We start from the raw sequence: 16,589 nt of genomic DNA on the forward strand, positions 1-16,589 counted from the left end.
GTGGGAAGAAGGCTGCTAGGTGCCAGGTGAAAAACCAAGAGGAAAGATCAAGGTTTGGGAGAGGGGAAGCAGGGAGGGGATAGGCAGGATCCTGGGAAAGTCTAGGCCAAGTGAAAGGGAACCAGTATCACACACATTCCAGATTCCATATATTCCCAGGTTTGTTACACTCCCTCATCCCCCACGCCAATCCCTTGTACAAACACAGGACAGAGCTGTGAGCCCTGTGGAACTCTCTCAGCAATAACTACCCCATCACAGAAACAAACTTCTGCCACTGAGCCAACTGTGGATCCCATTTACCCAATTTCACTTAGATCTCATGGAGTTTTGTTTGACCTGCCCCGCACCAAAATCCACAAAAACTACATCAAACCTGCTGCTCATATTGGGTGCTTTAAGGGTGATACATTGTTAAATCAACTTTGGCAAACTTTAACCAAATCAATCCTGCTACCAACTAACCTGTGTCCTTCTCCCCTAGAACTGATTCCAGAGATTTGCTCAACACTAAAAGTTAAACTGAAGACACAAGTGACTGCAGCTGCTGCAATCTTTACTGGAGGAATTCAGGGGGTCAGGCACAATCTGCAGAGGGAAATTGACAGTCAATATTTCAGATTAGAACCTAGTCCTGATGAAGGGTCTCAACCTGAAATGTTGACTGTCAATTTCGCTGCTAAAATGCTGCTTGACCTGCTGAGCTCCTCCAGCTGATTGCCTTTTATTTCTCTTCCATTTTCCCTGATTTCCAGCTCTATGGCAGCAGTCCTAGGACCGTAGTTTCTCTGCCCACTGAGGCAGAGAAGGCTTCAGTTACTTGCAAATGCTGACAGGAATTTCTATATCCACTGAATTATTCCTGGGACCTCCACCCCACCTCTGCTGATAGGAACATACAGATGGTACTGGAATTAGCCAATAATATTAAAGAGGATACCAAAAGTTTCTTCAAACACATAAAATGTTAAAGAGAGGCAAGAGTGAATATCGAATTGCTGGAAAATGATCTTGGACAAGTACCAATGGGGGACAAGGAAATGGCGGACAAACTGAATAAGTATTTTGCATTAGTCTTCACTGTGGAAGCCACTAGCAGTATGTTGGAAGTACCAGGTGTCAGGGGTCATGAAATTTGTGAAGTTATCATTTCTATGGAGGTTCTTGGGAAACTGAAAGGTCCGAAGGTAGACTAGTCACCTGGACCAGATGGTGTACACCCCAGGGTTCTGAAAGAGGTGGCTGAAGAGATCGTCGAGGCATTAGTAATAATCTTTCAAAAATAATTTGAGAATGATTCCAAGAATTTGAGGAATGAAAGAGTTACCGTATGAGGAACATCTGGCAGCTCTTGGGCTGCATTCCCTGGAGTTCAGGAGAATGAGGGGGAATCTCATAGAAACATTTCAGATGTTAAAAGGCCTGAACAGATTAGATATGGTAAAGTTATTTCCCTTGGTAGGGGACTCCAGGACAAGAGGGCACAACTTCAGGATTGAAGGACGTCCTTTTAGAACTGAGATGCGGAGAAATTACTTTAGTCAGAGGGTGGTAAATCTGTGGAATTTGTTGCCATGAGCGGCTGTGGAGGCCAAGTCATTGGGTGTATTTAAGGCAGAGATAGATAGGTTCTATATTAGCTAGGGCATCTAAGGGTATGGGGTCAAAGCAGGGGAGTGGGGATGACTGGAAGAATTGGATCAGCCCGTGATTGAATGATGGAGCAGACTCGATGGGCCAAATGGCTTACTTCTGCTCCAATATCTTATGGTCTAAAAATCACTAGATTCTGGAATGGTTCCAGAAGACTGGAAAATTGCAAATGTCACTCCACTCTTCAAGAAGTGAGAGAGGCAAAAGAAAGGAAACTATAGGCCAGTTAGTCTGACCTCAGTGATGAAGATGTTGGAGTCAATGAATAAGGAATAGGTCTCAGAGTACTTAGAGGCAAATGACAAAATAAGCTACAGTCAACATGTTTCCTCAAGGGAAAATCTTGCCTGACAAATCTGTTGGAATTCTTTGGAGAAATAACAAGCAGGATAGACAAAGGAGAATTGGTTGATGTTGTGGACTTTGGATTTTCAGGCCTTTGACGAAGTGTTACACATGAGGCTGCTTAACAAGCTATGAGCTGATGGTATTACAGACAAGATTTTAGCATGGATAAAGCAGCGGCTGATTGGCAGGAAGCAAAGAGTGGGAATAAAAGGGAGCCTTTTCTGGTTGGCTGCCGGTGACAAGTGGTGTTCCACAGGGGTCAGTGTAAGGGCTGATTCCTTTTACATTATATGTCAATAATTTGGATGATGGAATTGATGGATTTAGAACATTGAACATAGAATAGTACAGCACAGTAGAGGCCCTTCAGCCCACTAAGTTGTGCCGACCCTTAAACCCTGCTTCTCATATATTCCCCCACCTTAAATTCCTCCATATACCTGTCTAGTAGTCTCTTAAATTTCACTAGTGTATCTGCCTCCACTACAGATTCAGGCAGTGCACTCCACGCACCAACCATTCTCTGAGTAAAAAACCTTCCTCTAATATCCCCCTTGAACTTCCCACCCCTTACCTTAAAGCCATGTCCTCTTGTATTGAGCAGTGGTGCCCTGGGGAAGAGGCGCTGGCTATCAACTCTATCTGTTCCTCTTAATATCTTGTATACCTCTATCATGTCTCCTCTCATCCTCCTTTTCTCCAGAGAGTAAAGCCCTAGCTCCCTTAATCTCTGATCATAATCCATACTCTCTAAACCAGGCAGCATCCTGGTAAATCTCCTCTTTACCCTTTCCAATGTTTCCACATCCTTCCGATAGTGAGGCGACCAGAACTGGACACAGTACTCCATGTGTGGCCTAACCAGAGTTTTATAGAGCTACATCATTACATCGCGACTCTTAAACTCTATCCCTCGACTGATGAAAGCTAACACCCCATAAGCTTTCTTAACTACCCTATCTATCTGTGAGGCAACTTTCAGGGATCTGTGGACACATACCCCCAGATCCTCCACACTACCAAATATCCTGCCATTTACTTTGTACTCTGCCTTGGAGTTTGTCCTTCCAAATGCCATTTGGCTTTACAATTCAACCGCCAGGAGTAAGATATGTTAAAGTGCCGGGGTTAGGACTCAATGTATTTAAGTAAACTACTTAAGAATTTTTTTTTAACAGCTATTATTAATGCTTTTTGAGAGGGTGATTTTAGATGCATATCATATTTTTACTGAGTTAAGTATTGTATGTAATTAGTTTTGCTACAATAAGTATATGGGACATTGGAAAAAATGTTGAATTTCCCCATGGGGATGAATAAAGTATCTATCTATCTATCAAATTGTACCACCTCACACTTCTCCAGCTTGAACTCCATCTGCCACTTCTCAGCCCACTCCTGCATCCCATCAACGTCTCTATGCAATTTTCGACAATCCTCTATACAATCCACACCACCACCAACCTTTGTGTTGTCTGCAAACTTGCCAACCCACCCTTCTACCTCCACATCCAGGTCATTAATAAAAATCACGAAAAGTAGGGTCCCAGAACCGATTCTTGTGGGACACGACTAGTCACAACCCTCCAATCCAAATGTACTCCCTCCACCATGACCCTCTGCTTTCTGCAGGCAAGCCAATTCTGAATCCACCTGGCCAAAATTCCCTGCATCCTATGCCTTCTGACTTTCTGAATAAGCCTACCGTGTGGAACCTTATTAAATGCCTTACTAAAATCCATGTAGATCACATCAACTGCACTACCCTCATCTACATGGCTGGTCACCTCCTCAAAGAACTCTACCAGGCTTGTTAGGCACGATCTGCCCTTCACAAAGCCATGCTGACTGTCCCTGATCAGACCATGATTCTCTAAATGCCCATAGACACTATCTCTAAGAATCTTTTCCAACAGCTTTCCCACCACAGACATAAGGCTCACTGGTCTATAATTACCCGGACTGTCACTACTACCTTTTCTGAACAAGGGGACAACATTCACCTCCCTCCAATCCTCTGGTACCATTCCTGTGGACAACGAGGACATAAAGATCCTAGCCAGAGGCTCAGCAGTCTCTTCCCTCACCTCATGGAGCAGCCTGGGGAATATTCCGTCAGGCCCGGGGACTTACCTGTCCTAACGTATTTTAACAACTCCAACACCTCCTCTCCCCTAATATCAACATGCTCTAGAACTTCAACCTCACTAATATTGTCCTCACTGTCATCAAATTCCCTCTCATTGGTGAATACCGAAGAGAAGTATTCATTGAGGACCTTGCTCACTTCCACAGCCTCCAGGCACATCTTCCCACCCTTATCTCAAATCAGTCCTACCTTCACTCCTGTCATCCTTTTGTTCTTCACATAATTGAAGAATGCCTTGGGGTTTTCCTTTACTCTACTCGCAAAGGCCTTCTCATGCCCCCTTCTTGCTCTTCTCAGCCCCTTCTTAAGCTCCTTTCTTGCTACCCTATATTCCTCAATAGACCCATCTGATCCTTGCTTCCTAAACCTCATGTATGCTGCCTTCTTCCACCTGACTAGTTTTTCCACCTCACTTTTCACCCATGGTTCCTTCACCCTACCATTCTTTATCTTCCTCACCAGGACAAATTTATCTCTAACATTCTGCAAGAGATCCCTAAACATCAACCACGTGTCCACAGTACATTTCCCTGCAAAAACATCATCCCAATTCACACCCTCAAGTTCTAGCCTTAAAGCCTCATAATTTGCTCTTCCCCAATTAAAAAAAATTCCTGTCCTCTCTGATTCTATCGTTTTCCATGATAACACTAATGGCCAGGGAGTTGTGGTCATTGTCCCCCAGATGCTCAACCACTGAGAGATCTGTGACCTGACCCAGTTCGTTACCTAATACTAGATCTAGTATGGCATTCGTCCTAGTCGGCCTGTCAACATACTGTGACAGGAATCCGTCCTGGACACACTTAACAAACTCTGCCCCATCTAAACCATTGGAACTAATTAGGTGCCAATCAGTATTAGGGAAGTTAAAGTCACCCATGATAACAACCCTGTTATTTCTGCACCTTTCCAAAATCTGCCTCCCAATCTGCTCCTCGGTATCTCTGCTGCTACCAGGGGGCCTATAGAATTTCCCAATAGAGTAACTGCTCCCTTCCTGTTCCTGCCTTCTACCCATACTGACTCAAAAGAGGATCTTGCTATATTACCCACCCTTTCTATCGCTTTAATAGTATCCCTGACCTTTGCTGCAAAGTTTGCAGACAATACGAAGATAGGTGGAGGGAAAGGTAGTTTTGAGGAAGCAGTGAGGCTCCAGAAGGACAGACAGATTAAGAGAATGGGCAAAGAAGTGGTGGATGGAATATAGTGTCGGGAAATGTACGGTCATGTACTTTGGTAGAAGAAATGAAAGGGGTTACTACTTTTTAAATGGAAAGAAAATACAAAAATATGAGGTGCAAGGGGATTAGGGAGTCCTTGTGCAGGATTCCCTAAAGGTTAATTTTCAGTCTGGGCTGAGGAAGGTAAATGCAATGTTCACATTCATTTCAAGAGGACTAGAATATAAAAGTAAGGATGTAATGTTGAGACCTTATAAAACACTGGTGAGGTCTCACTTGGAGTATTGTAAGCAGTTTTGGGCCCCTAATCAAAGGATGTGCTGAAACTGGAGAAGATTCAAAGGAGGTTCACGGAAGTTATTCCAGAATTTAATGGCTTGTCATATGAAGAGCATTTGATGGATCTGGGCCTCTATTCAAATTCAGAAAGATGAGGGGTGACTTCATTGAAACCTATTGAATGGTGAAAGACCTTAATAAAGTGGATGTGGAGAGGATGGTTCTTGTGGTGGGAGAGTCTTTAAGACCAGAGGACGTGGCCTCAGAATAGAGGGGTATCCTTTTAGAACTGAGATGAGAAGGAATTTCTTTAGCCAGAGAGTGGTGAATCTGTGGACTTCTTTGCCAATGGCACCTGTGGAGACCAAGACTTTATGTATATTTATATATAGAGGTCATCAGATTCTTGATTGGTCAGGGCATGAAGGGATACGGGGATAAGGCTGGAAATTGGAGTTGAGAGGAAAAATGGTGATGAAATGGCGGAGCAGACTCATTGGACCAAATGGCCTAATTCTGCTCCTATGTCTTATGGAATTTTACTGAGTTACCCTCGGGAATTTATAGTCTGCCTTTGCCAACAGGAACATATACACACAGTACCTGGTCAACGACTGACAGATGACGATTCTCTTCCAATTTCTGCTGCAGTATTGGGTTTGGATGGCTGGCAAGAGGGGATAGGTAGGGCCTGTATCCCGACAGGAGGTAGGATAGGCAGATTCCTGACGGCCCATTCCCTAAACAACAAACAGTATTAGTCTGCATGTTTTAAGCTGCACTTATGTACAGGAGCTTATTTAGCCCATCAAAACTTTATAACATTGAATAATTTCAGGCACGAGTCTCACCTCAGCTACCTCGGTGTAGCTATTTTGCACGATATTCTGAATACCCTGCCCAATGAATATCCAGCTATTCTCCCTCTGGGGACACCAAATGCACTCACCATCACAGAGTAGCTCAGTTCTGGGTTTGTCACTGCATCCAGACACACCTTCTCAAACCACAAACTGTTTCTTAGTACTTATGTAATCACACCCATTCACCACTCTAACACCTGATTCGACCAGTTTACCACAGCGTAAACCTGGATTAAACTCCCCATCCTCATCACTAAACTGATTCAGTTCCTCTCGTGTTCACTCCAGTACTTTCTCAAATGCCCCAGATACCTCTCCCCAGCTACAATGTTTTTATTAATTAACATTTCTAAATCCATTAAATAATTTTAATCACTTAAACCCCAACAAAACACCCTCTACATTCTATCTGCAGAGGAATACAAGATCTTCTAACTGGTCTATGACACTTAAACCTTAGTTCTGTAATTCACATGAACAATTTCAATTACAATTTAACACCAGGGATGGAGGGAAACCAAGTGTCATGGTGTTGACAGCAGAAGCAAAGTGCTGGGAATTAACTAATAAGGTCAAAGATGCAGAGGAAGCTAGAAATTGGGCACTGCAGATAACTGCTTCCGTTTTTGACCTATTCCCAGGATAGGTTAAAAGGTTGGTACAACACCATGAGCCAAAGGGCCTGTACTGTACTGCAATGTTTTATGTTCTATAGCCTGAGCAGGCTTAAGGGATTATACAGACAGGGTGGGATAAGGTGTTGTATGTAGCAACAGAAGGATAAAACACACGGTCAATGTGGGTAAGCTCACATAAATGGAGAAACTGGCCAAATTTTCAGAGACTGGAAGGTAGAAGAATGCCTGCCAGGCAGATACACAAGGGACATTAAAAGACTCTTAGAAAAATAGAGGGCTATTTAGGAGGGAAGGGTTAGATTGATCTTAGAGTAGGCTAAAAGGTCAGCACAACACTGTGGGCTAAAGGGCCTGTACTGTGCTGTAATATTTCATGTTCTGGAAGACTGGGGTGATAGGAGGATAGGACAGGGATAAATGTGGGAAGACAGAAAATGGAACTGAAAGGTCACTTGAGATGATTAGATTAAATTTCAATAGAAGTTCATTTTAACTTTCATGTACCTTATGTAACTACATTCCCAAACAATTTTCCTTCCTCCAGATGCAGTCTGAAGCAATTTGAGAAAAAGTCCCAACATCCTCTTTGGGATCAGTTTGGAATTCCTATTCCCAATATCCTCTCAGGGTTGGGAAGGATTCACATTCTGGATATTTCCCTCAGGATCAGATAAATTCCTCCATCACAGCTACATTTCTCCATTGCCCACTCCCCCCCACCCCCTGCTGCTCCTAGGCTCACTACTGTCACCCCTGACCCAGTTCTTATATCTGTTGTTAACAAAAGGAGACAGCCCCAGGGATAACACATCACTGTCAACCAGAAAACACATCATTAATACCTATAATCCATCTCCAACAACCCAATCAGTTTCAGACCTTTGTCAACAGGGTTTCCCTGCAAGTCAACTGTCGCCCCCACCTCTTCAAGAAGGGAGAGAGCAGAAGAAAGGAAACTTTTGGCCAGTTAGTCTGACCTTAGTGGTTGGAAAGATGTTTGAGTCGATTATTAAGGATAAGGTCTCAAGGTAATTGAAGGCACATGATAAAATAGGCTGAGGTCAGCATGGATTCCTTAAGGGAAAATCTTGCCTAACAAACCTGTTGGAATTCTTTGTAGTAGTAACAAGCAGGATAGACAAAGGGGAATCAGCTGATATTATGTACTTAGATTTTCAGAAGGTCTTTGACAAGGTGCCACACATGAGATTGCTTAACAAGCTCGAGCCCATGGTACTACAGAAAGATTCTAGCATGGATAAAGCAATGGCTGACTGGCAGGAAACAAATAATAGGAGCTTTTTCTGGCTGGCTGGTAGTGACTTAACCTTGTGGTGTTCCACAAGGGTCTGTGATGGGACCAATTCTATTTAAGTTATATATCAATAGTTTGGATAACAGAATTGATGGCTTTGTTGCAAAGTTTGCATACAAAATGAAGATAGGTGGAGGAACAGGTAGCTTGAGGAAGTAGAGGCTACAGAAGGACTTAGATTAAGAAAATGGGCAAAGAAATGGCAGATGGAATACGGTGTTGGGAAGTGTATGGTAATGCACTTTGGCAGAAGAAATTAAAGGGTTAACTACTTTCTTTCCAATATTTTTATTAGTTTCTACATAGAATAGAGTACAAGAAAGTGTATATAAAAGGTCAGAAAAGATAAAAAAAACTACCAGTTACATCTGCTCATACTAACAATTACATTACCCGTAATTCATATATGTTAATCAATGCTTATATTGAACTATACTAATTTATTACAAAAAAAAGAATCTAATCCCTACTAAGTCCAAAGCTGTTCATTAAGGAGAAAAGAAGGTAAATACCTTCTTATATAATAAAAATTAATAATAGCCAGCATCTGAGTTTAAATAACAAATTGGTTTTGAAAATAATTCAGAAAAGGTCCCCACAATGTTTGAAAGTCTTGACGAGATTCAGAAATTGAACAACGAATCTTCTCTAAATCTAAACATGACATAATGTCGCATAACCATTGAGCATGAGGAGGAGGAAGAACATCTTTCCATTTAAACAAAAGCATCCTCCTAGCTATGAGAGTTAAAGGCCAAAATATGGAAATCTGATGCCTTCAACTTAATATCTTGTCCTGCAACAATATCAAATAGGGCCGTCAGAGGGTTAGGCTTAAAACTGACTTTAAAAAGTAAGGATGGAGTTTGAAAAATTAGAGACTTTTTAAGATCTCAATTATGTACATTCCCTAAGCTCAGATAAGAACTTATTAGACGTAATTTTTAGTCTGACACCTTTCCATAATGGTTCAATATCTAAGATTTATGTTATGTTACTGGAGACGAGGAATGTTCCTTTAGACAAAATTAAGAATCTCCAGGAACAAGATTTACAGACATCAATATCTGAGGAAACCTGGAATGAAATTTTTAAACTGGCTAATACTTCTTCGCTATGTGCTCGTCATTCCCTCATACAATTTAAGGGGGTACATAGAGCTCATATGACTAAGGATAAGCTATCTCATTTTTATTCAGATATATCTCCCTACTGTGACAGATGTAATAATGCAGAAGCTTCATTAATTCATGTTTTGGACTTTCCCAAATCTTGAAAAATATTGGAAGGAACTATTTTCTAAATGGAGAGAAAATACAAAAAACTGAGACACAAAGGGATGGGAGTCCTTGTGCAGGATACCCCAAAGGTTAATTTGCAGGTTGAGTCTGTGGTGAGGAAGGCAAATGCAATGTCAGCTTCATTTCAAGCAGACTAAAATATAAAAGGAAGGATGTAATGTTGAGACTTTATAAAGCACTAGTGAGGCCTCACTTGGAGCATTGTGAGCAATTGTGGGCCCCTATCTTCGAAAGAATGTGCTGAAACAGGAGAGGTTGAAAGGAAGTTCACGGAAATTATTCCAGGATTGAATGGCCTGTCTTATGAAGAGTTTGATGGCTTTGGGCCTGTATGCACTAGAGTTCAGAAGAATGAGGGGAGATGTCATTGAAACCTATTGAATGGTGAAAGGCCTTGATACAGTGGATGTGGAAAAGGTGGGAGAGTCCAAGGCCAGAGGACACAGCCTCAGAACAGTGGGGCATCCTTTTAGATCGGAGATAAGGAGGAATTTCTTTTGCCAGGGGCAGTGAATCTATGGAATTTGTTGCCACAGACAGCTGTGTGAGCCAAGACTATATGTATGTTTAAAACAAGAGTTAGATAGATTCTTGATTGGTCAGAGCATGAGGGGATACGGGGAGAAGGCAGTAAATTGGGGCTGAGAGGAAAATTGGATCAGCCATAATGCAATGGCAGAGCAGATCCAATCTGTCAATTGGCCAAATTCTGCTCCTATATCTTATGGTTTTTCACACTTTCCCAACAAAACTCCGTGTTTATTGTGGCACAGTAACGGCAAGAGAACTGCTGGTGTGCAACGTATTAAAGCAGAGAGCTGCTGGGTCCTTGGCTGCACTTTCCCCAGACCCAAGGACCAGAACCCTGTCCGCTGAAGCCCATCATTAACGTCGCTCCACACCCAATCGTGTCATACCCACGACAAGGACAGGAATGGTCAGAGACCCATCGTTGGGCAGCACTCTCTCTTCCAGCATCATGAAGGGCAGTGACAGGACTCACACCAAATTGTCACAGAGCCTTCTCCCGGTGATGTCTCGGCACAAAACTGAGGGTGAAAAAGAAACAATAACAAAGTGGGAGTAAGTTCCTTTAGGATTGTCTGCAATTGTTCAAAGTTCATTGCATACTTTGTACATCCTTAAAACTGTCCTTTCTATCCATCTGTGCCTTGCTGGTTTACGCTACACCCATGTTGTCACCCACTCCCTTACCCTGTGATCTCACTATTTAAGAGGAAGGAGTGAACTACTGACATGTTAATCTAACCTCAGTCATAGGATAACTTGTAGAATCTGTAATGGGAATCAAGAAAGGAATGACAAATTGAACAGAGGCCACATGGGTATTTGAAAAGGAAATTAGGAATGACTACTCTATTGGAGTTTGTGCAGGGTGTGTATAATATTTAGGCTGTGTTCATAGTTTCCAAAAAAACTTTAGATAAGGCTTCACATTGATTTGTCCAACAATGTCAGAGCACATGAAGATACAAGACTGTATCTTGTACTTTATAATGTAACAGCCTACTGGAGGAACTCAGAGGGTCTGTGGAGGGAGAGGAACTGTCAATGTTTCGGGTTGAAACTGTGCATCAGGAGCGGTCAGTGCTCAAGTTCCAATGATTTGCAACCCACAGCTGAGGACAATGACTGCAACGTCCTCCAGTTTAGTGAAAGGTAGGATTGTGAGTGGGGAATGGGCACATAAAGGAGCATCCAGGGAGCAGGGACCAGATGAGTGGCAACAGATATATTAGATGGACCACAGCGAGGAAAATGTGCTGCATGAAACAGATTGTTTTATAAGGCGACAGGCCACAAAATGTTAACTTTCTGAAGGAACATAGTTCAGATAAAACAAGCAGTAAGGACAGTAGTGCCTGAGGATGTGAATAAGGATCACATGCAGAACCTTGGTGAGAACAGTACAGCACAGGAACAGGCCAACTGACCCACAATGTTGTGTGTAGCCAGCTAAAAAGCAAATCAAAAAAACCCAAACACTAATTCCTCCTACCTACACCTTGTCCATATCCCTCCACCTTTCTTACATCCATGTGCCTTTCCAAACGTCTCTTAAAAGCCGCTAATGTATTTGCCTCTGCCACCACACCAGGCAGCACATTCCAGGCATTCACCACCCTGAGTCAAAAAACTTACACCTCACATCCCCTTTGAACCTACCCCCTCTCACCTTCAATGCATGCCCTTTGGTATTAGACATTTCAACCCTGGGAAATAGATACTCATTGTCCACTATCTGCGCCACTCATAATCTCATAAAACCTCTATCAGATCATCCCTCAGCCTCCGGCACTCCAGAGAAAACAACCCAAGTTTATCCAGCCTCTCATGATAGCACCTACCCTCTAAACCAGGCAGCATCCTGGTGAACTTCCCCTGCACCCTCTGCAAAGCCTCATCATTCTTTCCATAGTGTGGTGACCAGAACTGTATGGAATACTCCAGATGTGGCCTAACCAGTGTTTTATAAAGTTGCAACAAAATCTCAACTTCTGAACTCAATGCCTTGACTAATAAAAGCAAGCATTCCATAAGCCTTCTTAGCCACTTTATCAACCTGTGTAGCCACTTTCAAGGAGCTACGAACTTGGATCCTGTTACATACCCCGTGGGTATCTTGTGACTGTCTTATATCCATGATGTAATTGAATATCTGGTGGGCATTATGCAATGGTCTTGTGATGGTGGGGTGATGTAATTTCCCGCCAGTGTGAGGTCACGTGATGCCATGTTCCAACGGTATGAAACGGGAAAGCCTGCTGTGATGCAAGAGTTTTTGTGTTGAGTCATCATTTACTTCGTCAGTTACTCCGTTATATTTGGTCTCATGGCGCAGTTTCATTTTAAAGTGGAGTTTTACTTTCTACTGTAAGGTAGAGAATCGTCGTACCGGCAGTTCCACTAATCGCTGCCAGTTTGTTTGACGTATCTTTGATTTAATTTTAAAGTCTAAGTATTGGAGAGTGAAGACTTTACCGAAGTACGGGCACCCAAAGGATCGAGTAACGTTGGTGTTGTTGGCGGTTTACTACAGGATCGACCTTATTGAATCTTCGTTCAGGAAATAGTGACCTGCATCTGAGATAACCCCTACCTGTAAGAGTATAAAGGGTTGAGCAGTGTTCATTAGCCAAGGAAAAGGTCAGTTCCTTTAAACCGTTTTTATTTCCTTCATCGTGAATCCTTTGGACAAGGCATACTTCAGATGGAATCAGCAGTAATGTCACATTGTCGAGGAATTCATTACTTCAGGAAAATCTCTCTTAATTGACTGTATAAATCACTTGGACTTTCGTAGGTACAACTTTTAAGACTATGTTCGCATTTACCACTTTAAGAACTGTTCCAGAGATGCCGTATAGCAGTTAACTTCCAGTTAAGTTAGTCGTTTTGTTTACTTTTCATTTTTGTTGAGTAGAGTTTAATAAATGTTTATTTGTTTATAAAACCCCGACTCAATTCTATATTCATTGTTGCTGGACACATATTGTAACAATCCCAAGATCTCTCTGCTCAGCAACACTGTTAAGGATCTTGCCCTTAACAGTTGCATCTGCCCTACCACGGTGCAACAACTCATATTTATCTGGGTTAAACTCTACCTGCCATTTCTTAGCCCATATCTGCAACTGGTCCATATCGTGCTGTATTCTTTGCCAGTCTTCTACACTATCCACAGCTCCACCAGTCTTGGTATCAACTGCAAACTTACTAACCCACTCATCTACATTTTCATCACAAACAGCAGAGGTCCCAGCACAGAACCCTGCAGAACACCACTAATTACAGACCTCCAGCTTGAGTAAGTCCCTTCAACCACTATCCTCGGTATTCTATGTGCAAGGCAGTTCTGAACCCAAACAGCCAGTTCACCAGGCATCCCATGCATCTTAATGTTCTGAATTAGCCTCCCATGAAGGATTTTGTCAAATGTCTCACTAAAATTCACATAGACTACATCCAGTGCCCTATCCTCATCAATCTATGGTATGACACTACCTACCCTACAACAAATTTTCTCCAGCAATTACCCTACAACTGACGTGAGACTCACCAGTCTATAGTTCCAGGATTTTCCCTTGTTCCCTTCTTAAACATTAGCCACTCACCCGTCCTCTGGGACCTCACCTGTGGCTAGAGAGGACACAAAGATACTGGTCAACAGCCCAGCAATCTCGTCTCTTGCCTCCTTCAATAACCTGTGGGGACTTCTCCACCTTATCACTCATAGAAGGCCCAACACCTCCTCCTCCTGGACCTCTAAATGCCCTAATATATTTATACACACAACACTGATCTCCTGCTCCTCCATATCCTTTGCATTGGTAAACAATGAAGCAACGTTCTCATCAAGTACCTCACTCACATTCTCAGAATCCAAGCAAATGCTCCCCCCCCCCCCCCATCTTTGAGTGGTACCATGCTCCCCCTAGTTATCCTCTTGCTCTTGATGTGTGCATAGAATGCCTTGGGATTCACCTTAATCCTACTTGCAAAGGACTTTTCATGGCCCCTCCTGGCTTTCCTAATTCCCTTCTTTAGTTCACTTCTGGCTTCTTTATACTCACGTGCTTTGTTTGATCCTAACTTCTGAAGATTTACATACTTTTCCATTTTTCTTCCTGACTAAATTCATCACCTTCTGAACAACCAGGGTTCTCTTGCCTTTCACCCCTATCCTTCCTTCTAACAGGAGCATACCTTTCCTGTAGCCTGTGCAACTGATCTTTAAACACCTTCCACTTCTCCGATGTGGACTTACCAGAAAAAAGATGTTCCCAATTAATGCTTCTTAGTTCCTGCCTAATGCCTTTGTAATTTGCCCTATTCCAATTTAAAACTCTTCCTCAAGGACCCTCATTATCTCTAGCTATCCTGAAATATAAGGACTTGTGATCACTCTTCCCTAACTGTTCACCTTACCAGGCTCATTATCCAACACCACATCCAGTATGGTCCCTCCTCTTGTTGGACTGTCCACATGTTGATTTAAGAAACCTTCCTGGATACACTTAACAAATTCTGCCCCATCCAAATCCCTTATACTAAGAAGGTCCCAGTTTATATTAGAGAAGTTGAAATCCCCCAAGACAATAACCCTATTATTTTTACACATTTCCTTAATCTGACCCTATCATATCTGTTCCTCAATATCCTGGTGGTTATTAGGGGGTCTGCAGTACAATCCCATCAGTCTGATTGCACTCATCCTATTCCTGAGTTTCACCCAAATGGACTCAGTGGCTGATTCCTCTGAGTGCAGCTGTGATATTGTTCCTGATTAGTAGTGCAACTACTCCCCCCCCCCCCCCCACCTTTTACCTTCTCCTTTATCTTTTCTAAAACTTTGAAAATCTGGTACATTAATTACCCATTCCTGCCCCTCTCTCAACCAAGCTTCAGTAATGTACACATCATAGTTCCATGCTTACTTTATCTCCCTTACCTATAAGTCTCCTAGCATTAAATATACAACTATCTGACCCATCATACCAATTTTGCCTTTTAACACTTTTCCTGACATCTACCTTCTGGTCCAATCCCTCTCTTGCTGATCTGGTGCTCTGGCTCCCAACCCCCCTGCAAAACTAGTTTAAACTCTCCCAAGTAGCATTAACAAACCTCCCGGCCAAGATATTGGTTCCTCCCCCCCCCCCCCCCCAATTTAGGTGCAACCTGTCCCTCTTGTACAGGTCACCCCTTCCCCAGAAAAGGTTCCAATGATCCAACAAATTGAAACCCTGTCCCTTGTACCATCTCCTTAGCCACATATTCATCTGTGTTATTTGATGCATATACACTGACTTGGTTTCCGTACCGTGGAGGGAATGTGATGATGATTCTTTAAAGAAATTCTGAGGATGGTAGGTTTGCATGACGAGCAGAGGCCAAGTAGAAAAGGCCTGTTATGCCCTATAGATGGACAGATCTCACTGAACCTTACAAAATGCACACCAGAATGGAAAAAGTGGATACAAGGAAGATGTTTCCTCAGCTCAGTGTCTGGAACCACGCAACATAGTCAGAATAAGGCACTAGCAATTCAGAAAAGAGGAGATATTTCTTCATATGAAGGATGGTGAATGTTTGAAGGGCTGTGGAACTCAGTCAGGGCTCATGGGATGGTGCAGGAACAAGGTGCTAAAGATGAAGATCAGCCATGAACTTGATGAACAACCCATCTTTTCTTACTGAAAGATATTTCTGTGAAATTCACAATTCCACATTCGTATTTGTGGATTATGAAGGTTGTCAAAGGAAACAGCAGGAGATAGACCATTTGGGTATGTGGACAAAGAAATGGCAGATAGAGTTTAATCTGCTGCAGTTTGGAAGGTCACATGTAAGTACACAGTACTTGAAACCTGAAAACCTGTGCCAACCAACTGACCGGAGTATTCAAGGAGCTTTTGGAGCACTGATGTACAGAGGGATCCCGGTACCCAAATCCATCGCTTACTGAAAGTGTTAACAGTAGTTAGGATGGTATGACAGACTTGCATTTATTAGTCAGGATGTTGAGTATAAAAGTTGTAAGTCACAATACAGCATATAAAAATTTGGTTAGACCTTATCTGGTGCATCGTGTGCAGTTTTGGTCACTGCATTACAGGAAGGTGTGGAGGTTTTGAAGAGATTCAGCAGGATGGTCCCTGGATTTGAGAGTATTAGTTATAAGGAGAGGTTGGACTCATGTGGCAGCAGAACTCTCAATCGATATGATTAAATATTCTTGTTTCAGCCTGATACAGCTAAAAAACACAACTGGTTCCAAGGTCAGTACAGTTAACAAAGATGTCTTAATGTGATTAAATGAACTATCATTACT

The 16,589-nt window shown here is 42.5% G+C and overlaps 1 protein-coding gene across 2 annotated transcripts in view; it reads right to left on the minus strand.

Annotated features, from left to right (window-relative positions):
• The window catches only part of osgn1 (oxidative stress induced growth inhibitor 1), an 84,055-nt gene that overhangs the window by 25,951 nt on the left and 41,515 nt on the right, over positions 1–16,589 (minus strand). Inside the window, exons 2-3 of one of the 2 annotated variants that reach the window (XM_073062280.1) lie at positions 10,737–10,782; positions 6,220–6,356 (exon numbers count right to left, since the gene is read on the minus strand). In XM_073062280.1, the coding sequence (XP_072918381.1) occupies positions 6,220–6,356; positions 10,737–10,782 (183 nt within the window). Of the gene's footprint in view, positions 1–6,219; positions 6,357–10,650; positions 10,783–16,589 lie in introns of both variants that reach the window. The other variant, XM_073062281.1, reaches the window with a different exon arrangement.

Source organism: Hemitrygon akajei, chromosome 11, assembly GCF_048418815.1.
Source record: "Hemitrygon akajei chromosome 11, sHemAka1.3, whole genome shotgun sequence".
NCBI classification, from domain to species: domain Eukaryota; kingdom Metazoa; phylum Chordata; class Chondrichthyes; order Myliobatiformes; family Dasyatidae; genus Hemitrygon; species Hemitrygon akajei.